The sequence below is a fragment of the Stereum hirsutum genome (genome assembly GCF_000264905.1).
Source record: "Stereum hirsutum FP-91666 SS1 unplaced genomic scaffold STEHIscaffold_14, whole genome shotgun sequence".
NCBI classification, from domain to species: domain Eukaryota; kingdom Fungi; phylum Basidiomycota; class Agaricomycetes; order Russulales; family Stereaceae; genus Stereum; species Stereum hirsutum.
Window position 1 is genome coordinate 1515519 of NW_006763144.1, and position 19592 is coordinate 1535110.

General features: G+C 50.1%; 10 protein-coding genes across 10 annotated transcripts; 3 read left to right on the forward strand and 7 right to left on the reverse strand.

Annotated features, from left to right (window-relative positions):
• Positions 1-26: 26 nt before the first annotated feature.
• On the forward strand, positions 27-194 carry STEHIDRAFT_32974 (uncharacterized protein; the record flags this gene model as incomplete). Its single annotated transcript, XM_007307683.1, has 1 exon — positions 27-194. A coding segment is annotated over one exon (168 nt), but the record flags the coding sequence as incomplete, so codon positions are not given.
• A 163-nt stretch (positions 195-357) lies between these two features.
• STEHIDRAFT_171200 (uncharacterized protein) lies at positions 358-1308 on the reverse strand (the record flags this gene model as incomplete). The annotated part of the gene is made up of 3 exons (XM_007308190.1): positions 1208-1308; positions 909-1149; positions 358-842 (listed from the first exon to the last, which is right to left on the reverse strand). The coding sequence occupies exons 1-3, from the start codon at positions 1250-1252 to the stop codon at positions 358-360; spliced, it is 771 nt and encodes a 256-aa protein (XP_007308252.1). The 5' UTR covers positions 1253-1308.
• Positions 1309-1430: 122 nt separating this feature from the next.
• Positions 1431-2635, reverse strand: STEHIDRAFT_124402 (uncharacterized protein). Its single transcript, XM_007308191.1, has 5 exons — positions 2593-2635; positions 2344-2536; positions 2274-2290; positions 1867-2218; positions 1431-1810 (listed from the first exon to the last, which is right to left on the reverse strand). Exons 1-5 carry the CDS (start codon positions 2604-2606, stop codon positions 1637-1639), a joined length of 750 nt encoding a protein of 249 aa, XP_007308253.1. The 5' UTR covers positions 2607-2635; the 3' UTR covers positions 1431-1636.
• A 179-nt stretch (positions 2636-2814) lies between these two features.
• On the forward strand, positions 2815-3373 carry STEHIDRAFT_64551 (uncharacterized protein; the record flags this gene model as incomplete). The annotated part of the gene is made up of 2 exons (XM_007307788.1): positions 2815-3204; positions 3269-3373. Coding segments are annotated over 2 exons (495 nt in total), but the record flags the coding sequence as incomplete, so codon positions are not given.
• A 953-nt stretch (positions 3374-4326) lies between these two features.
• On the reverse strand, positions 4327-5143 carry STEHIDRAFT_149394 (uncharacterized protein). Its single transcript, XM_007308192.1, has 2 exons — positions 4759-5143; positions 4327-4697 (listed from the first exon to the last, which is right to left on the reverse strand). Exons 1-2 carry the CDS (start codon positions 5099-5101, stop codon positions 4393-4395), a joined length of 648 nt encoding a protein of 215 aa, XP_007308254.1. The 5' UTR covers positions 5102-5143; the 3' UTR covers positions 4327-4392.
• A 299-nt stretch (positions 5144-5442) lies between these two features.
• On the reverse strand, positions 5443-6090 carry STEHIDRAFT_133874 (40s ribosomal protein; the record flags this gene model as incomplete). The annotated part of the gene is made up of 4 exons (XM_007308193.1): positions 5443-5486; positions 5545-5798; positions 5863-5996; positions 6052-6090. 4 exons carry the CDS (start codon positions 6088-6090, stop codon positions 5443-5445), a joined length of 471 nt encoding a protein of 156 aa, XP_007308255.1.
• A 313-nt stretch (positions 6091-6403) lies between these two features.
• STEHIDRAFT_149395 (uncharacterized protein) lies at positions 6404-10123 on the reverse strand. The gene is made up of 14 exons (XM_007308194.1): positions 9937-10123; positions 9774-9879; positions 9634-9716; positions 9383-9578; positions 9299-9332; positions 8716-9226; positions 8257-8659; positions 7913-8202; positions 7460-7854; positions 7202-7406; positions 7029-7148; positions 6884-6970; positions 6651-6827; positions 6404-6596 (listed from the first exon to the last, which is right to left on the reverse strand). Exons 1-14 carry the CDS (start codon positions 10099-10101, stop codon positions 6492-6494), a joined length of 2877 nt encoding a protein of 958 aa, XP_007308256.1. The 5' UTR covers positions 10102-10123; the 3' UTR covers positions 6404-6491.
• Positions 10124-10321: 198 nt separating this feature from the next.
• On the forward strand, positions 10322-11067 carry STEHIDRAFT_133871 (uncharacterized protein; the record flags this gene model as incomplete). Its single annotated transcript, XM_007308195.1, has 2 exons — positions 10322-10351; positions 10546-11067. 2 exons carry the CDS (start codon positions 10322-10324, stop codon positions 11065-11067), a joined length of 552 nt encoding a protein of 183 aa, XP_007308257.1.
• A 5303-nt stretch (positions 11068-16370) lies between these two features.
• On the reverse strand, positions 16371-17420 carry STEHIDRAFT_114131 (uncharacterized protein; the record flags this gene model as incomplete). Its single annotated transcript, XM_007308196.1, has 5 exons — positions 16371-16397; positions 16457-16539; positions 16997-17069; positions 17189-17242; positions 17295-17420. 5 exons carry the CDS (start codon positions 17418-17420, stop codon positions 16371-16373), a joined length of 363 nt encoding a protein of 120 aa, XP_007308258.1.
• Positions 17421-18080: 660 nt separating this feature from the next.
• STEHIDRAFT_114132 (uncharacterized protein) lies at positions 18081-18750 on the reverse strand (the record flags this gene model as incomplete). The annotated part of the gene is made up of 2 exons (XM_007308197.1): positions 18081-18329; positions 18415-18750. The coding sequence occupies 2 exons, from the start codon at positions 18748-18750 to the stop codon at positions 18081-18083; spliced, it is 585 nt and encodes a 194-aa protein (XP_007308259.1).
• Between the last annotated feature and the right edge of the window lie 842 nt (positions 18751-19592).

Below are 19592 nucleotides of genomic sequence, written 5' to 3' on the forward strand. Positions count from 1 at the left end.
TCGCCCACCACGCCATTATGCAACCAGCCACGGCTACCACTCCTCTGAAGCGTCTCGCACTCCATTCCACCACTACTTGCGCCGTACAAGCGTCTGTTTATGGACAATGTATTCTCGCCAGCATGACTGAAGTTAGCAAGGATAGTTGCAAGGCAGAATTCGACAAATTTGGGGCATGTCTCAGAGAAGCTGTATGTATTCGTGCCAGCCATTTCTCCTGCGGCGAGCTGAGATTATCCACCGCAGATGAAGAGAAAATAGTTATTTGGAACTCCCATATCGTCGTGTAGACGGTCAATAATCCAAAACTATCATAATTTGAATGGTATACCGCCCTCCAGCAATGCCGTACTCTCCTCATCCACCAGCGTCGACGTCAAGACCCCCTGGAACCGTTCTCTGCTCGGATCCGTTCCCTCTTCTCTCGCCTCCAGCCCCTTCATCAGTTTCGCCCGTCCGAGCGCTAGCTCGCCCACTCCGCTGCCACAACATCTGTCGTAAGCTCAACAGAGAAGCGGTGTTAGGCATCGGCAATAGATCATCATTCTGCTCCGGAGGCGATGGAGGGTTGCGCAAGTGCGTCACCACGTTGGACCAATGAAAGTCGATGACAAGTCTTGTGTCGTCCGTACTGGAGTGGGAAGGTGACGGCGACCCAATGTTGAGCATTGGGCTTGATAGAGAGTCTGCTGTTGGGTGTGGTGTGGATACGAGAGGATCAACGATATCGGTTCTTGATGCGAGTACGTAAGAAGTGTCGTATGCAATGGTAGTGAGGATGACAGAAAGCACGAGTAACAAGAGGTCGAGCAGCACCAATTGCAGCTTCGATGGTGTGAACGCTTTATGCGTAAGTGAAGCAGTGTATCAGACGGCGATAGTTACAGGAAGAAACCCATTGGACATACACATGCCGATGAAGTCGAGGATGACAGCCCTGCCCTCCGCCGTGCCAGTGATCGTGTGCGCCCAGAGGCTGCCGAAGTTGAATAAGAATATGAGGAAGTACCAGAACCGAAGAGTCCGCCCGGGGTCCATTTCGCGCGGTTTCGATAGCTGGAACTGGGCCGCCGTACGAGTGACAAGTGCAAGGATTGAGGGCGACATGAGGAAGGATAGGACTGCGAGCTGGTAGAGCAGCGCTTCGAGCTATGGGCGAGCGCCGTCGGTATCAGTGTTATCCAGCAGAATGCCCAGAGATACTGACCGAATCGATGATATGTTTCCTTTGGGCATGGTTCCGTATGTGCATGACATGGACGCGGCACTGGTAGATGTATGGGCACGCAGTGAGATGAAGTATGAGATGGAGATGCGAGCTACGCGCCACTGACAAGAACGGTTCACCACATGTTCCATTGCCAGCGCCACAGCCACTGTGGCAAACTTAGACGAAATTCCGACAACAGCTCACAAGCCACACGAGAAGGGTGAACCACTCATTTATATCTTCTATACCCTGAGAGGTAGTTTTTTCTCGATATGATCAGAAGACAGCATGTACGTCAAGAATAGGTAGGATACGAATTGTCCACATGCATGCAAGAAACTTGAGCGTCCCAGACAAACGGAACACGAGAGCAGTATAGAGGCAGAACATGCACAGCTATCCCATGGAAGCTGATGCGAAGTAGAATCAAGCTTGGACCTTATTCCCTGTCCCAAACCTTTCTGCTCTCTTCTTTCGGCGCGCTAATTCTTCCGCATCAACCTCCTCAGCAGGTGCGACCCTTTTGTTGCTCTTGTTTGAAGACGGCTCCTTAGTCTGAATTCCAAAGCGTTCCGCGCGAGCCTTTAGCTTTTCCGTATCCTACGGAGAAGGCATTAATGCAACCGTTACGGCGGAGAACACAAACACGGATATACCTGAGGGGGTGCTGGAGCCACTGGCTTAGAAGACTTCTCACTACGAGGCTGGCGAGCCGATGCGGAGACCTTCTTCCCAGCGGGTGGGACAGTCTTGGAGGTTGGGGTTTCTACAAGTGGTATTCCGAATCGAGCAGCACGACTTCTGCGTTTCTCAAGTTCTTCGTCGATGCCAGTGTTATTTGATATGGGCGAAGTGCTAGACGCGGAGGCAATAGTAGGTTCTTGTTTACTGGTAGATGAAGTGTTCGTAGCTGATGTAGACGGTTGAGGAGGTGCTTGAGGCTCTGCGCTTGGGGCGGTTCCCTGAGGGGCTGAAGTCTCTGAAAGCTCCTCGGCGTTCCAGTCAATCCTAAACAACCAAGTGAGAAGCGAACGATGGACAGAAGTCAGGAGACGTGGCTAACGATTCTGGAGGAGCAAGCTAAGAGGTCATCAGCGGATGCGAAAGAAAGCGAAAGCGTTGGAGGGACAGACCAGGTCATCTTGCGGCGTGACTGGTGTTTTCGAGGCCGGCGTAGTGTCAGAGGCATACTTTGCGGAATAGGCGTCAAGGGCAGCAGGACTGTCAAGGATTTTTGTAATCAAGTCGGATTTCTTGATGTTTGTTGGGAAGGCGACCTGGGCTTGGGAGAGGATTTCCTTGAGGTCAACGACCTTCAACGCTTTTCTGGGGGTAAATGAGTAGGGGAAGACTGAAGATGGAGTAGCATATGGACTACGAACAGTTTGGATTCCATGGGTGCGTTCGGTAGAGGAGCTGAGGGAGGAGGCCAGGGAGGGGAGGCGCGACGAATGGACTGGGGAACGACACGGTCACGTGGAATTGAGAAAAGGAATAAATAGCGTGGGGGACGATAAGGGTTGTCGGGGGAGAAAGTATTACATAAACTGATCTGTGGCAGAGGACGCTCTGCTGGACGACGTACGATGAGCGGACCAATGAACATGGAGAACGTCGATCAGCTGTTTTATCCGCTCAACATCGACCCGTACCACAACGGTAGGCGGCTGTCCTCCACGTCCTCCCCTTGTCCCGCTCTCTTCGCACGCACTGACCACCGACATCCAACAGCGCAGCCTAATGTATATGATTTCTACCAGCGTCGTCCCTCCCCAGCCAATCAAACGCCCTCCCACCCCCCGTCGGAGCCAGTAGCCGTCCCGCTTGAGCCTCCTGCACAGCCTGCTCATCCACAGCAGCTTCCAGATGCCTTGCCCGCTCCCATCGACGACGAACCCCTCTATGTCAACGCAAAGCAGTACTATCGCATCCTCAAGCGTCGCGTGGCTCGCGCTAGGTTAGAGGAGGTACACAGGCTCTCAAGGCAGCGAAAGGTTCGCAGTCTTCCTCTTCACCGGTCCGCTTGCCTGATCTCAACTTGTCTTCGCCATCGTGCAGCCTTATCTTCACGAGTCCCGCCACAAACACGCCATGCGACGACCGCGCGGGCCAGGCGGGCGTTTCCTCACCGCTGACGAGATCGCCGCTCAAAAGGCTGCACAAGCCGGACCAGACGTTTCACACGACCAAGAAGACGTGGATATCGAAGACGAGAGTCACAGCATAGACATGCTCGACGATTCCGCTTCTCGCACAGCAGCCACCATCGAGCCTCCTCAGCAATTCGTCTCTCAACCCATGCGCCAGCAGCACCCTCCCCACATTCCCATCCCTCAGCAGCCCTTTCAGTCGCAACAACAGCAGCAACAGCAGCAGCAGCAGCAGCAGCAACAACAACAACAACAGCAGCAGCAGCAGCAGCAACAACAGAGTCAGCAGAGTCAGCAGATGCCATCTGTGAATACGTTTCACCAGATGCACACTGGTCACAATCCGTCATCTGTGAACCTCATAAACATCAATTACCACCATCTTTCTCACACACCTACGCCGACAGCACCGTCCCCATCCATCTCGCATGGCCTCTACGATGCTCAAACTCTATCCCCGCCCATCGCCCAACCGTTTCATGGACACTCCCATCCTCATCCTCATCCTCACCCTCATCCACACCCACACCAGTCGTCTGCTACGCAAGGCCACGTGTTGTCTGCTGGTAGCAATGGCGGTCCTCTCTCCTACTCCCACGCCAGCATTCCTAATATCTCTCAGCATCAGCAGCAAAATCAGCAGCACTTACAAGCCCCCTCCACAGGCGTTCTTCGCTCTCCATTTTCTGCGATGCAAATGCACCATGTCCCTCACCCGCATGCTCATGCTCGGCGTCATCGCACTCATATCAGTCTCAACGAAGGTTATCTCGACGCAAACGCTTCGAATGGATCCAGCTCTCGGTAGCTGTGTTGTATATACTCATTTCACGGCCATGTATACATTTTCTGGGTTATCTACTCTGGTACATTATGACGACTCGCATCGAATCGCGAACACGAAAATTGATCATGGAATGCGTGCATACGAAGTGGTTCAAGGATGAAAGCAAGGAAATAAGAATAGTAAAGTGCGTAACTACGATACTTGAGAGACATGGAGCGATTTGGGAGCTACACTCTGTACGTCCATCACATCTCAATCTCCATAGCGTCATCGTCGTGTAAAGGTAAAGAACATGTGGATGTCGAGACGGGGTGATAGGTTGTGATGGTCGGCCCCTCGAACGCCTTCGAGTAATCCGGGTTGAAAAGGACTAGCGCCTGGTTCTGGTTTGGTGTCGATTCTGGGTTGGGTAGTGGGCGGGGAATCGTCAGCAAGGTGTGTGTGGTCTGCATGAGGTGTTCCCGAACAGCTGGTGAGATGAGTTCTTCCGTGGTACTCTCGCCGTCTTCTTCGTCTGACGACGAACCGTCGAGGTCGGTTACGACGATACCTAAACCGGATGCAAGAGTGGTTGGTGAAGGGTTAAATGTGTGGGAACATGCGGTGCTTACGGTCTTTCTCAGGTTCGTACCAGCTTGACGAGCTCATCTTTACCTCTGGGATAGCTTCCTCCGTCGAGACAGCAGACATGGGTGTTTCTCTGGACGGCGACACATCGGTGTCCATAAACGTGTCAGAGAGCGGTGATTCGGATCGTTGGTAGTTGGCAAGAGAAGTCACTGGTGAGGATGCGACGCCATGCCTCACGTTTGAGAGCGAGAGGCTAGCAAGATCGCGTTCGAGAGTAGTGGAACGTCTGCGTTTGTGATGATGGAGGGTGGATAGAGAGTCGCGGCTGTCGTCCTCGTTGCTGGTGTCACCGTCAGAAGAAAGCTTGCGTTTGAGAGAGGACATCTTGAACCACGGGTGGTGTGACGGAGAGCTTGCCCAGGTCGCGGACATACTGTATATACACGAAAGTACGGTGTTTGGGGGATGATATATGATGTATGCAGTGGGCGGCATGAACCTTCGAGAATCGACGTTCGCTGGACGTGTTCCATCACGTGACATTCTGCCGACTTCACCTTGCGCCGTGCGGTCCTCACCATAATCTTTTATCAGAGGCGTGGCGAAGATGTATGCATTCCCACCAGTAGATACAGAATCATGGACGTAATGAAAAGCATAGCACAACGTATGGAGAACAAAGACAGGATCCACCGGGAACCAACCCTTCCCTAGCAGTATCGAATCTAACCGCGCTTCTTCGACACACCGACAGTCTTTCCACGACGGCCTGAACAACGAAACCTGGTCAGAACGAGATATTGCGCTGGAGAATATTAGAAACGCACCGGTCGTCTTAGTGTGCTGGCCCCTGACGCGAAGACCCCATGAGTGCCGCAGGCCTCGGTGAGCACGAATCTTCTTCAGGCGCTCCAAGTCATCACGGAGCTTAGAGTCCACGCCGTTAGAGAGCACTTGGAAGTTTTTGCCGTCTACAATGTCCCGCTGCCTGTTCAAGAACCACGTAGGAATCTTGAATTGTGTTGGGTTTTGGATGATGGTCACGAGACGCTCGAGTTCGTCCGAGTTCAGCTCTCCCGCACTGAAAAACAGTATATATGTTTGTCTCAGGAATGGCAGACACAAACGAAGCTGGCGGTGCATACCGCTTGTTGAGATCTACGTCGGCCTTCTTGCACACCAAGTTAGAGTACCGACGACCGACACCCTTGATCTCCGTCAAAGCGTACATGATCTTGCGTTTACCGTCAACATTGGTGTTGAGAAGACGGAGGATGTGCTGTGGTCTATTATTCAGTCAAATATTCATGGATGAAGTTGATGAAGGGGCGCACCTGGAACTGCTGATGAGCTTCGGGAAGGACCAGAGACATCTTGTCAATGCGCGTGGTTCTGTCGGACAAGGTCAATCAGTTCGTCATCCGTGTGTGGGATAGGACATCCATCACGACTACGTCGATAGCAGCGCCAGAATGCACGCAGATACGTTCCATTGTATCACGCTCGTAACCTGCAGTGGGATTCTCACCTTGGAAAGTAAAGGGGAGCGTGGAGGCGGTCGGTTTCGTCGTCACCGTCAACAGCGGGGCAAGTGAGCCTGGCGGGACGCCCGGCAATCTCCGTTCGCCGCCGTATTCGGCAACTGCTTGCAGTTCCTTACTTCGCGACGGTATGCAGTATTACTGAAGGGCGGAAAAAATACATGCAGTATATAGACTATACAGAGAGATACAAGCACGCATTACAATCATATTATTCGCGTGGGTCTACGCAGCTACGCCTTCACTTCGTCTAGGTACTTCTTGGCTGCAATCACGGCGTCTTCAACCTTGCTCACTTCTTGACCAACACCTTGCGCTCCTTCCTCCTTTCCACCAGCCTGGAGCGAGAGTGGCGTGAATATAGATCTGGAGACGCACATATTGATACTCACCTTTCCACCAATAACAGCTGTCACTTTGGATGCCCACGTCCGCGCGTCCAAACCCCGAGCTCTGTACGACTCCGGGATATGATTTGCGTGTGCAACTTTCCCAGCGTTGGCGTCCACACTAAAGACGTAAACAGCCTTACCAAGCTTTTTCGCTTGGAGAACGACAGCCTGGAGAATCTATGAGATTTAAAATTGCAGTCAGACGAGGCTCAATAGGAGTGAGGTCAGTGTACCTTGGTGTTGCCCTCGACGTCTAGAACGGTGATATACGCTGGCTCGTTCGGATTCTCCTCGAAATACTTGACGACGTCCTCAACGGCCTTGAGGAATCAGCGATATTAGTATCGGATCGGGTAGAAACCGGCGATGGAGACACACGGCTTTGTTGGCGGCGAGGTCCTTCTCCTTGATCTCCTTGTCGAACGTCTTTCTGAGAGCAGCTAAGTGGTCTCTCATTCGCGTCTTCTCAATCAGCGATATATCCGCTTGGCTAAGTTCCTAGAATATCAATCAGCACTTTTCGACAGCACCAAGAGCGGAAGAGCACGGACGACGGTCAAGGTCTTGAGGGCGGTATCCTTCGTGTTGCCCGCCAGTTTTTCAACCTGGTGCAGTCTTTCCCTGAGTGTCTCAGCCTGTCTTGTGACTTCCTGAGCCTCATGCCCGGTCACAGCGATGATTCGGCGTGTGCCCTTCGCGATTCCGGACTCCTCGATGACCACAAACTGCTTGATATCACCCGTTCGAGCAACATGACTGTACGAGATGGTTAGGCTTGTCTGCACGTGATAGAAGGGAGGCAAGCTCACGTTCCGCCACAAAACTCTATGCTCGTGCTGCGCCACTTAGGACTCTCGACGTCCTTCGCAATATCTGCAACATCGTATTCCAATGAGACGACGCGCACGGGGTCTGGATACGATTCACCGAACACAGCACGGAGCCCAGAGATTCTCTGAGCCGTCTTCAAATCGAGCTCTTGACTGTAGACCTTGACGTTCTTCTTTACCCATTCATTAGCCATCGACTCAATCTTCACGAGTTCATTGATGGGGATCTGAGCTTTATGTGAGAAGTCGAAACGAAGTTTGGTCGGTGCGACAAGAGAGCCCCTTTGATCGATATGATCCCCGAGAATTTCACGTAGACAGAAGTTGAGTATGTGAGTCGCAGTATGGTTATTGCGCAAGGGCCATCGACGGAGCTGCAAGGTAGGTCGACGGTGAGAATATAAAGGCATTTTTTAGAGGGATAATGTTTACCTCGTCATAGGAGGCCACCACCTTGTCTCCCACAGAAAGTTTGCCATATTTGAGGTACCCGATGTGAAGAACATAACCGTTGTAGACTTGCACGTTCGTCACTTCAAAGTCGGCGAAGCCATCTATTACGATGTTGCCGGTGTCGTGTTCCTGTCCTCCCGATTCGGCGTAGAAGCTGGTGCGATCTAGAATGATACCAAAAGACGTATCCTCGGATACGTTGCTCGTGGTCTGGAAAAATGACTTGCTGAAATAAATGGCCTTCACAGTAGCCTCTACGTTGCCGACAGCTAGTGTTACGATCAACTGGTTGATCGCAAGAGGCGATGAGTGGATAAACTTACAAAATTTGGCAGAGTCATCCGTCTTCGGGACATCAGTGTTTTTCTCCAAGGTAGCAAGATCATGGACGTCGAGTTTGACGACACTGTTTGCGTGCTTCTTCTGGGAAGCCTTACTTGCTTCCTTCGATGAAGCTTGTGCTGCTTCAAACTCTCGCTCGTTGATGGTTAGGCCGAGCTCTTCAGCCATCAATCGCGTTAGGTCGACGGGAAAGCCGTAGGTGTCGTAAAGTCGCCAGACGTCCTTCCCATTGAGCTCGCGGACGCCCCGTTCTCGAGCTGAAGCCGCGTACTGCTCGAACAACTTCTCCCCACGGTCCAGGGTGCGCGAGAACGATTCCTCTTCTTCGTCTAGAATTTCTTTGATCTCTGGCAGCTTCTTGGTGAGCTCCGGGAAAGTTGCGCCCTGGAGAGACCATTGAGGACACAGCAACAGCAAACAATATAGAGACCAAAACTCACCAGTTGATCGACTACGACAGGCATCAACGAGGAGAAAAATGTACCGATTGTGACGCCCAGTTTCTTGCGAGCATACCGCGCTCCACGTCTCAGAATACGGCGCAGGACGTAGCCGCGACCCACATTGTTCGGCACCCCACCATCGCTCAACGCAAACGTCAAGGTTCGGACGTGATCGGCAACCACACGATAAGCCGTGTCGATGCCATCGTCGTCTTCCTCGCCAAATTTGCCTTGATAGCCTCGCACACCAGTCAACTCCTGTACCCTGGCAAAGATAGGGAGGAAGACGTCGGTGTCGTAATTAGACCGTTTGTCTTGAATCACGGATACAAGTCTTTCGAATCCCATGCCGGTGTCGACATGTTTGAGCGGCAAAGACTTGAGACTTCCGTCGTCTTCTCTGTTGAACTGAATGAAAACGTTGTTCCAAATTTCTAAGACGTCGGGGTCGTCTTGATTGACGAGATGCGCGGCGTTGCGTCCACCAATCCGATCGTAATGAATCTCGCTGGCAGGAGTAAAAGGCAAAGATAGAAAGTCTCAGCTCTCTATTCTTGGTGGTGAATTTGAGGAGACTTACCTGCAAGGACCGCAAGGACCCGTGGCGCCCATCTCTGCCGGAGCCATCAACGCAGGTCACCAACGAGATTCAAGGATAGCTTACCCCAGAAATTGTCTTTCGCGTTGCCCGGAAGGATATGGTCGTCTGCAACACCTTGATCTAACCAGAATTGACGAACTTCGAGGTCGGGTTCCAGGCCGGCCGTAGGATCACCTTCGAAATAAGTGACATACAGCCGATCTTTCGGAAGTTTGAAAACATCCGTTAGTAGTTCCCAAGAGTAGTGCACGGCTTCTTTCTGGACAAAAGCAGTTGTATGACTAGAGCAACAGCGTCATGTCATGCGTACACACCTTGAAATAATCCCCAAATGACCAGTTGCCCAACATTTCGAAGAAGGTATGGTGGTATGAATCTTTACCCACATCGTCCAGATCTAACATAGGAGTTTGAGTGAGAAGGGTCTGAGGGAGCAAGGTGGGGTAAACGATACCATTATGCTTGCCACCAGCCCTGATGCATTTCTGACTATTGAAAGCCCGTCGAAGTTTTGCAAGATCGGAAAGAGGATCGACAGTGCCTAGGAATATCGATTTGTACTTGGTATGACAAAGGATAAGTTGAGAAAACATGAGAGTACCGGGTGAATACCTTACCTGGTTCATACCAGCGTTTGCAAAAAGGAGGGTAGGGTCCTCATATGGAATTGTCGACGAAGAGCGAACAAACGTGTGGTCCCTCGAGCGGAAGTAGTTAAAAAACTCCTCCCGAATCTTGGATGAAGTCCAGTTAGGAATTGAGTTGCTCGTCAAAGTCGCCATACTCGAGTATGCTCGCCGGGAGCAGGAGGCTTTCAGCAAACCGAAACAGCGCATACACTCGAGTCACTGGCATTGCCCACAACCCAAAAGAGGACATGGAGGAAGCACGCGGTCACGTGCTTGCGTTTTATTGTTCATCGAGATCCGACGTTCAACATTTTGACCTGAACGTTCATCGTCCTGAACCGATATCCCTTGGAACGGTCTCTTTTCCTTCTCGATGCCTCCCAAGATTCCAGACATCATAACGGTATGCTCTTCGTTTTAACTCATCGTGCTCGCAGGTATTCAAGGAACTCCCAGTGCGCTTCTGAGTCCGACTTCCAGAGCACAGTAGCCCCCATAGTCCAAGCCCTCAATGCGGCCGAGTCAGAAGAAACCTGGAACTCGATCTCTAACGCGATTTTACGCCTTGTTGCTCTTGCGAAAGGAGCCGCATCTCAGTATCCCACGACTTTTGTGGCCACCCTGCGTTCGAACCATCGTGCCATTTCCAGTGCTGCGTCATCAGAACGATCACGGCTCTCTTCCTCTGCCGTCGACCTTATCAATGTTTCTGCCTCTGAACTCGGCACAGATTTTGAGACGCTGCTACCCCTCTTTCTCCCAACCGTGCTCTCGCTCTGCAGTCGTCCCAATAAAGTCTTCATCACTCGCGCCAAAGCAAGCATCCAACTCATCATCGAGGGCACGCAGCTAGCTTCCATTCTGCCGTATCTGGTCCAGTGTCTTCGAGACAAATCGCATATGATGCGTCTTGCGGCAGCAGAAGGCATCCTCTCCTGCGTGAACTCAATCAATCCCCCGGATTTGGAGAAGGAAATTCGAGCTCGAGACCTAGAAAGCGCCATCAGGGCCACATCGAGAGACGCCAATGCCGAGATTCGGAAGGTCAGCAGAAAAATCTTTGATGCTTACACAGTTCTCCTACCACACAGGGTAGACAGGTGCGTGATCGACTATTGATAGTCACGGCTCCTTGCCTCAGGCTTATGGGGGGTTCCATTGTTAAGCTTCACCGACCCTCTGTCACCAACAACGAAGAAATACCTCGATGTCAAGGCACCGACTCGGCCTATCAGTCGTCCGGCCTCACGTTCTCAGTCATCCCAATCCATACGCTCCACACATTCGACCGTATCTAGACCTCGCTCCGTCCTAGGTCAGGCCACTCGCTCAAGGCACCTCTCTGTCCACCAACGTGCCGCCTCTTCATCCGCTGTCAACGAGCCAATCGGTTCCTGTGCTGCGCCGAGTCTCTCCCGAAGTCAGACTACGTCCACACGCCCAGCGAACGTTGCTGCACAAAAATCTAGCATGCCACCCCCACCCAGCATTCCCCTTCGGCGTTCAAAATCAGTGCACACCGGTATCTCTCTATCAAAGGATCCTGTGCCCCAAGCACCGTTGCGACCCGGAGGTGTCCTTATTTCATCAGTGGACTCGGTCCCTGCACGCTCTGCATCGCGCAGCGCCACGGGAACAGGGCCTCAGCGCATCCGTCAACCACTCGATAACTCATCTTCTAAGGCTATCGGATCTGGCAGAGCACCTATAGGTCTTACCATCGAGACGTTGACCACAAGAACTGCAGTTGGACCCAGACGCTCCCCAGCAGACCCAGCCCTCTCCCATGCGTTGACCACCAGCCAGGGCGACGGTAGAGGACGGCAGCGGCAGGTTGGAGGGGCGAAGAGAGTCCCCAGACCTATCACCTCTGTAACCGACGTGGCGAAACCGGTAGATGGCAAACCCAATCCTATTCCTGCGAGAAGTACGGCTTCGGCTCTCACTACCGTGAAGTACGTCGCTTTTTCTATACAGCTATCACGGCGTTCTCACTACCACTATCTATAGATCTTTCGCACCAGTAAAGATTGCACCATCTGGAACTAGCAAACTGCCAACGATACTTAGCAGTAAAACCGACCCGCCTCGGCCTAATGGTTCCCGAGCCACCTCTGCGTCAGATCATGGCACTAAACGGACGGGCGGAATCACACAACCCACCCTTTCCCAGATAGCTCGTATGAAGGCCATTGCGACGAAGACGACCACCGAGCGTAAGGATCGTGCAGTCAATCCTCGAGCGCCGCAAGCACCAGCCCCCCTCGCTCATAAACCAGGAAGCAAGCGGGAACTGGTGGACACGTCTAAACCGTCCGATCCCACGGCAGTGCGCCCAGAATCAATACCACTTCCACCCTCGCCTTCACCTTCTATACCAGCGAATCACGAACAGACATTGTATTCTCCCTTACCCACACCCGCGGACACCCACATAGCAGGCCCATATTCGCCCGTTATCCCTTCTTCACCTTCTTCACCTTCTTCACCTTCTTCACCACATGATCAAGTCCCTGCAGGCTCACAGCCCCAATCCCCGCTCTGTGTAGGCACAAGTGCGTCACCTATCACTACCCCCGAAAGGCCCTTCGCCTCGACAAATATCCGCAGTACCGAGAGCGAGGGTACACCTATCTCTGCACTTGTATCCTCCATCCAAAAAGGGTTTTTGTTCGCACCAAATTCTCCAATGTCACCACCACAGTCTTATGCATCTTCAAATCTTGTTGACGCCTCATGTGATTCCTGGTCTGGTCATCGCTGGCCCCCGCGATTAGCTGACATGACCAATATCGAGTCAATCAGCGATACTGAGGAGGTGCTCGATGACATTTCAAAGCATTCTGCTGTAACTGCGATACAGATCCTGCATTGACAGGAAGATATTTTGGGGATTGACACTAGTTCGTATGGTATGAATGGCTAGACCTTGTTTTGATTTTCTCTAATCCTCTGTTATGTTTGGTATATATACATACTATATACATATTGAACAATGTGATGCTATATCTTTCTAGTTTGTGTTACATCAAAACTCTTGGAAGTCACTGAGCCACCGTCCTGATGTGTCATGATTGGTGCTGGTTCACTATGTTAGACATCTTGTACTTATCTGGGAACCCTATACAGTTTTGGTGGGTGTGTACCTGGATCATATCAGGCCAAATTTTACTTAGGATGATTGTCTTGACATCATCACTGTTCATCAGGGTAGTCGCGCGCATTGAGCTTGGTCAACAGTGGGTTTACAGCGGGTTTCAGTGGCGGCGGACACAGAGTAGCTTTTGAAGTATCTTGTAGTTTGAGTTAGTATGTATCGGGGACATGAGCAGGATGAAACAAGACCTCACCGCCACCTTGAGCTTCTTTATTGCTGTTGGTGGTCTCTGGAAAAAAGAGTCAGACATGTATGTGAACATGGTGGAGTTGATTGTTATGCACTTCACTTTTTCTTCTTTCAACATTCTGGATCACAAACACTGCTGAAGTTGTGTGAGCTGCACAAAGAAGTCGAAGTACCATGGAGCATGTAATGAGCAGGGTTGGAGGCAGAGCCAAGTGAGGAGTCATCAGCAAAACCGCACCGGTCTATCGGACCTATCCGCTCTTGGGGCTCTAACCGGGTGGACACGAGTAGAGTGGCTAGTGCTATAAGAGCATATAGAGCTCCATAGACTGAAAGACCAGCTCTTGTTGGAGTATTGAATATTGAGCATTTAAGTTGACTTCGCTGAGCACCAAGCGCGCGTACGGGAGTCAGGGTGACGGGATGTCGATGCTGCGCCTCCAACTCGACCGGCAGTAAGAGATGTGTTAGGTAGATGTAAGTATTCTATAGGTAGTGTACATGATTGGATGAGAAACCGGAGTTTTAGGGACTGTCACAAGTCATATGAAAGGGGTACAACCAGGGGGGAGCTATGTGATGATGTTGGTACAACTTGAACGGTTATCTTGCCCGACACTGCTATATTCAACAATATATCCATATCCACACTAGCTCATAGATCATGGACGTTTTCATGGTGTGTGTGCCAGTAACGTCTACGTAGACAAAAACATCAGTAAGCTATTCTACAGAAATGTGTCAGGGTGGTGAATTGGCAGGAAGGAACATTGTCGGACAGCCGGGCCTCGTTGTTCACAGAAGCAGGCCATTACCTCCAACATGGATGCGCATGGGATTGAGAATAACGTAGGGAGTGATGAAGGACAAATGAGAGACAGACATACCGAGGTAAGTACCCTCGTTCTTACGGACACTCCAATCTCGAGCTCCTGCAACGAAGCATGGTAGAGAGAAGGGAAAGGGCACGATGATGGTCAGCACGGACATTGATTAAGTTTGGAGTCCACTCACCTGGGTCGCTTGTCGGGCACTGGCCTTCCTCTAGCCACCTAGTGACTGCACCACAAAACTGGGAACGTACACAAAGCACGATATGCCAAGGACTCAATACTGAAGAGCCGCATGTTCTGAGGATAGCTCGTTACGAGCAGCGGAAAGTGTCAAGCAGGCGATGGTCACGGAGTGCGGCGATGCTTCGCGTACTGTATAAGCAGAACGGATGAAGAAGGGGTTGCAGAGAGCCAGCGTTCAGCGAGCTTCAGTGAGTCGTGATCCACACGTGCTGAAGCCTGCCCTAAACTAACACGTGACTCCGTTGATGCGAGAGATTGCATCGACCACTCGCGTCTCAGACGCCCTTCGTCCTTCTTCCCTTCCCTTCACTTCCCTCCCCTTGCCTGAACCTGCTCATTCAAGCGTATATTGCAATGTTCAACGTCCAAGAGCGCTTGCAGCATTGTTACACTGATGCATGGTCATAGTGTCACGTAGCCAATCCTTGGGGGTTCAGTCGGCCTGCCGACTGTCAGGAAGTGGTGCGTGCGTCTATTCGCAAACGTCTTCGCTTGCTCACTTCTCCATTCACAGTGTCGCCTGTGTGATCAACGCTCAACAAGTTGCGACTACTCAACGCTTCGAGGATGCGGTAAGCAGTGGTCTCGTGCATCGTTCTTTCCCACTCAAGATTGTGCCTGTATTTCGTTCTTCCTCGTTTTCATCCATGCCCTCAAAGCCGGAGCCGCATCTCTCAAGGTCTAGACAGCCTTCGCGGGGTTAGAACTATGTTACCTTCTCCATGAATTGTGTGTTCAGTTCTTTATACCCTATGGTTCGTGTACCATCTATCCCCACAAACGGTGTGGTCCAACTGTCCCATACCCCTCCCGGTCTCCATTTGCTACAACCCTGCTTCTCAATCTATGCCCACAGTTTCTTGTGGTGAGATGGCAACTCCACTCCCTCTGAGGTACATTGCCCTACGAAGCAAAGTCGCCATCATCGAGTCTCAACATATCTTTATTATGCTTTCGCTAATATGTTGGCTTCTTTGTCGACAGTGTCCAATGGGCGAAGAGCAAAACTATTGAGGTGAGTATGTATGCCCTCGTCATGTTAGATATGTGGGAACCAGAGTCAGAACACTATGTGTAACACCGTTTAGCCGCGTGATGGAGGGCTGCAGCGGTCAGTTCAGCTCTCGTAGGATTCGCTGTTACTCAGCCACTAACTTTGGCTACATCAGATACAGGTTGTGCAAGACTGGCTTGAGTCTGGTGAGTTATGTGGAGTTGTCACGTTGGCATACTTGACACTAATGTACTAATGTGATTCACTTACAAAGGGGCAGTCGAAGCGGGATCAGCGATATTCTATACATGTAGTAGGGTTTTCGCCGCTTTCCTTTTGTACATAAAGTAGTCGTGCATGGGGTGGCAGGTTCTCCTGCTGCCGCCGTTATATAATGTGATTCAAATCATCTATACACTCTAGTGATATCTATGAAAGCGGGAAAATTGACTGCATATGAAATCTCTACAAGCTCTATCTTGTGTCTATCGCTAGGAATCCCGCTCTAGCCCTGGGCAAGTCCGTTAGCGCTAGAGAGCTGCATATCGGGCTATCGGTCTAGGCATCTTGCGGAGTAGATGCGATAGACCGGAATAGACCGATGCGGTTTTGCTGATGGTTAGACAAGCAAGAAATGAGATTAGAAGTGAGTAAAGTAGATATACTACTGGCATTGAACAACGAGGATACAAGAGAGAGATCTCCGTCAAGCTTTTATATATGAGCGCGAGTTGAGGCTGAGTAAGTACAGGAGTTGCGGGACGAGTTGGAAGGGGACGAGATGTGGGTCAACAATGTGGGCTATAAAAGAGATGAAAAGAAACCAGAATAAAGTGACACATAGGAGCGGGGAGACATTGAGGCAGCGGAGCATTGGACGAACTAGGCAAGTAAGTACGAACGAAATATGAAATAACCGAAGCCGGATTAACCTGTCATGGCCTTAACCATGACAAAGCGGTATATCATCATTTCCCTCAACATTGTTTTTTCCGAGCTGTTCTACTCATGTTTCCACTTCATCAACTGACACCTGTGATATAGTGTTAGTGTCTTTACAATAAAACCATCAGCGTGATGCTTATAACAAACCAGAGGTGAAGAGGCACGAGAACATCCATCATCAGCTGCTATATCCGACGAGCCATTTGCAGAGCTCTGGGAAGATTGCTGGCCTAAATAGACCACAAATGAGTTCATGTAATAGTGCAGGAGAGTATAGCTAGATTATACCTGTGGTGCCTTTGTTTTGGACGTCTGGTTGGCAGGTGCTTGAAGAACGGTGATTACCTATAAATCCTTTGGCTTGAAGACCACTGGCACTGCCGCTCAATGTTGACTTAGAAGGCTTCGGCTGTAAGAGGTCAGCTTAAAGTCCCACACAATAGAACAGAACCCGTGTGTCTCTTCGAGACCATGGAAAGAAATTCCAAGTAGGGTAGAAATGTACAAGATAAAGGTGCTAATATAATACGGTCCAAATGTCCAATGTGTGCCTCGCCACTCAGCCACAACTGTATAGCTATTACATCAGATAAGATAGATGGAGGCGCTTCTCAGCACACCTATCTAATCTTAGCACCATCTGTCGGGTGCACTGAGGTATAAGGCCACCGTGTTGCATTGGCCTACTTGAAACTTCATATATGTTGAGGCCTGGAGGCCTACTGGAATTGTCTATTATGATGACAACCATGGTCTTTACCTAAAGAAAATAAATCAACTATAGGGAGAATAGGCATAGTGAGATTGTAGTGAGAAGCAAGGGATACATACGCTACCTTGGAATGTGGCCAATCCAAGGTTGTTGTTGTCCTGACTTACGATTTTGTCTGCGTCTTTGGCGGCACAAGCCATTTCAATAGGAGTGTTAATAGACTGTGGTAGTAGGAAAGGAAAAATTGACTGTGTCTCACCGCTCTTTGCCCACTGAAGTCGTCCCTGTCTCCTCTGGCTCAGCATCTTTGTCTGAGTCCTTGTCCTGGTCATTATCTGACATGACCTCTTCATATTCTTCTTCCGAGTCACTCACGGCTCTCTTTTTTGCCTTGGCCATGATTAAACTGGATGAAAAGGGCTGTCAGGGAAAGGGAGAAGGGGAAGGAGCGGTGGTATATGCATGGCGGAAAAAAAAAAATCACTAAGATGGAGCACGTGCTAGCTACCGATGAGCACCACAGCACAGGTCATCGAGGGGTAAATCTGGGAGCAATGATAGGGGATTAATCCATTATTCTAACCCTGTGCATTGTGATTGCCTCCTATCCTCACCAAAAAGATGTGCCCTACCATTATCTGTCAATATTGCTTCCAGACACTCTCAACAACAAGTGGACTTTGCAGCCACTACCAGTGGGAGCCAGCCTTTCGTGAAAAGTACATCAGGAAAAACCTCTCCCGCTAAATTTCAGGCTAATAGAGCTCGAAATGTCCAGGTGTAGGCTATTTAGGACTATTTCACACTATTTGAGCTGGGGGTGCATTAGATAGCAGCCAATGTAGCATAATATTCAACAATAAAGTCAAACTTGGCTGCGGGATAAAGGAAGAAGCACACATTATGTCCAAAGCGGCTGTGGCCCGAGGGTACTGAGGATGTATTAGGGTATCTCTGTGACAAGTGAACAATAATTTAGCACAGTGAGAGATGAGAGAGACGATCGAGAGTAGAGTTGAGGAAAAAACTGGTGGCTAATTCTAACGACGTGTTGGTTGTCTAGCCATCTGGAAAATGAGGGCCGAACTGCGGAAACAGGTGTACAGTACGACGGATGCTGGCAACAGGAATGATACCCGCAGAGCGCACACCGTTCTGCAAGACACGCTTGAGTTTGTACATACAATGATTACTATTAGGAAGCGTGAAAGGTTTGAACCACTCCACATATGCAAGGTGGCGTGGCGGATGTGTGGCGGGAAAAAGTTCATTGAGTACACGGTCAGGAATCCAAAAAACAGCGCAAACCTAGGCAATACAATATCCTGAGAGCATATATTAGGAATCGTTAAACTGAGACAATATGCGAACTGTTGAATGAGAAGATCCACACCTTTGGCACCAGGATGCCCATTAGCACCAACATCAATAAGTACTGTATCGAAGCGAGCAGGAATAGGTAATCCCGCACACTGTTGCCCGCTCCATACTCCACCACCTCCCGTGGAGGTGGTGGAGTATGGAGCGGGCAACAGTGTGCGACATCGAGGATATCTTGAGCAAGTTCACACCCATGAGGATCTCGAAGGCAGAATTTGATCTTGTGATAAATCGGGACTCGATCGAAGCCAAGAAATACATCCTCGGCTTCGTGTGCGATCCTGTTCTCCGTATAACCCTCATTCTGGTGCCGAATGATGAATTTGGCAGGCGACCGTGTAGTGAACATTATAATGAGCGACGGTAGTACCGTCAAACCACATTATAATGAGACACGGCAATCCCGTCAATCTCCCTCATTACAATGGGCGTTTGGGGCCTTTTTTGTGTGGCTGGGCTCATTATAATGAGCTCGACCTCCTCCACCACTGTTTTGAACTCCGCCAAGGGGGTGTCCTATCATAAAATATTGGTTCCCTGCCACTTTTATTTACACTTGTTTACACCCACTGCTTTCCACCCATTTTGGTACCAGCTCCCACGTGCTCTGGCTGCTTATTGTCAGGCCACCCATATTTACGCTCACCCTCCATCAGCAAACCAGGAAATTTCTCATAGGGATACTATAGAACAGATATTGTTGGAGAGCATTGAGAGCTACCATATCAATGTTAGCAACTTATGGATCTCTTGTTCCTATGTATAGTGGCAATATCTCCTATAGCTCTCAGTGCTCTCAGAGCTCTCAGAGCTTCTATAGTCATTTTCCACCCAACTAATATTGTTTTGGATTAGGGTTTCTTCTATAGGATCATCACACTAATCAGGAGACAAAGAAAGATTATATATTCACTACAGTAGGGTACAGATACATGACAACACTGTGCTACAGTAAATTACATGAAAAAAATCCCTGCCAATTACTAACCTACATAAGTCCTGTTGGAAGAACATAGAATCAGATTCTATTCCTGAGTAGATAGTATGAAGAATAAACTTACCAATGATCTAAGAAGAGGCCAGAGATCTCTACACACATAGAAAAACAAAGAAGTGAGACATAGGTGCTGAAGGCAGAAGAAAATAAAGGCTCATACCTGCTCCCTAGGATTTGATACAGACTCTAGAAGA

Excerpts from the sequence above, each read along its gene's own strand:
- STEHIDRAFT_149395 (XM_007308194.1), bottom strand. The coding sequence starts at position 10,101 with ATGGCGACTTTGACGAGCAACTCAATTCCTAACTGGACTTCATCCAAG. Across the intron at positions 9,333-9,382 it reads CGCGAAAGACAATTTCTGGG|AGATGGGCGCCACGGGTCCT; the intron begins GTAAGCTATCCT and ends TGGCTCCGGCAG. Across the intron at positions 8,660-8,715 it reads CTGTCGTAGTCGATCAACTG|GGCGCAACTTTCCCGGAGCT; the intron begins GTGAGTTTTGGT and ends TGGTCTCTCCAG.
- STEHIDRAFT_124402 (XM_007308191.1), bottom strand. Across the intron at positions 1,811-1,866 it reads TGGCTCCAGCACCCCCTCAG|GATACGGAAAAGCTAAAGGC; the intron begins GTATATCCGTGT and ends CCTTCTCCGTAG.
- STEHIDRAFT_149394 (XM_007308192.1), bottom strand. The coding sequence starts at position 5,101 with ATGTCCTCTCTCAAACGCAAGCTTTCTTCTGACGGTGACACCAGCAAC. Across the intron at positions 4,698-4,758 it reads GTACGAACCTGAGAAAGACC|GTATCGTCGTAACCGACCTC; the intron begins GTAAGCACCGCA and ends CATCCGGTTTAG.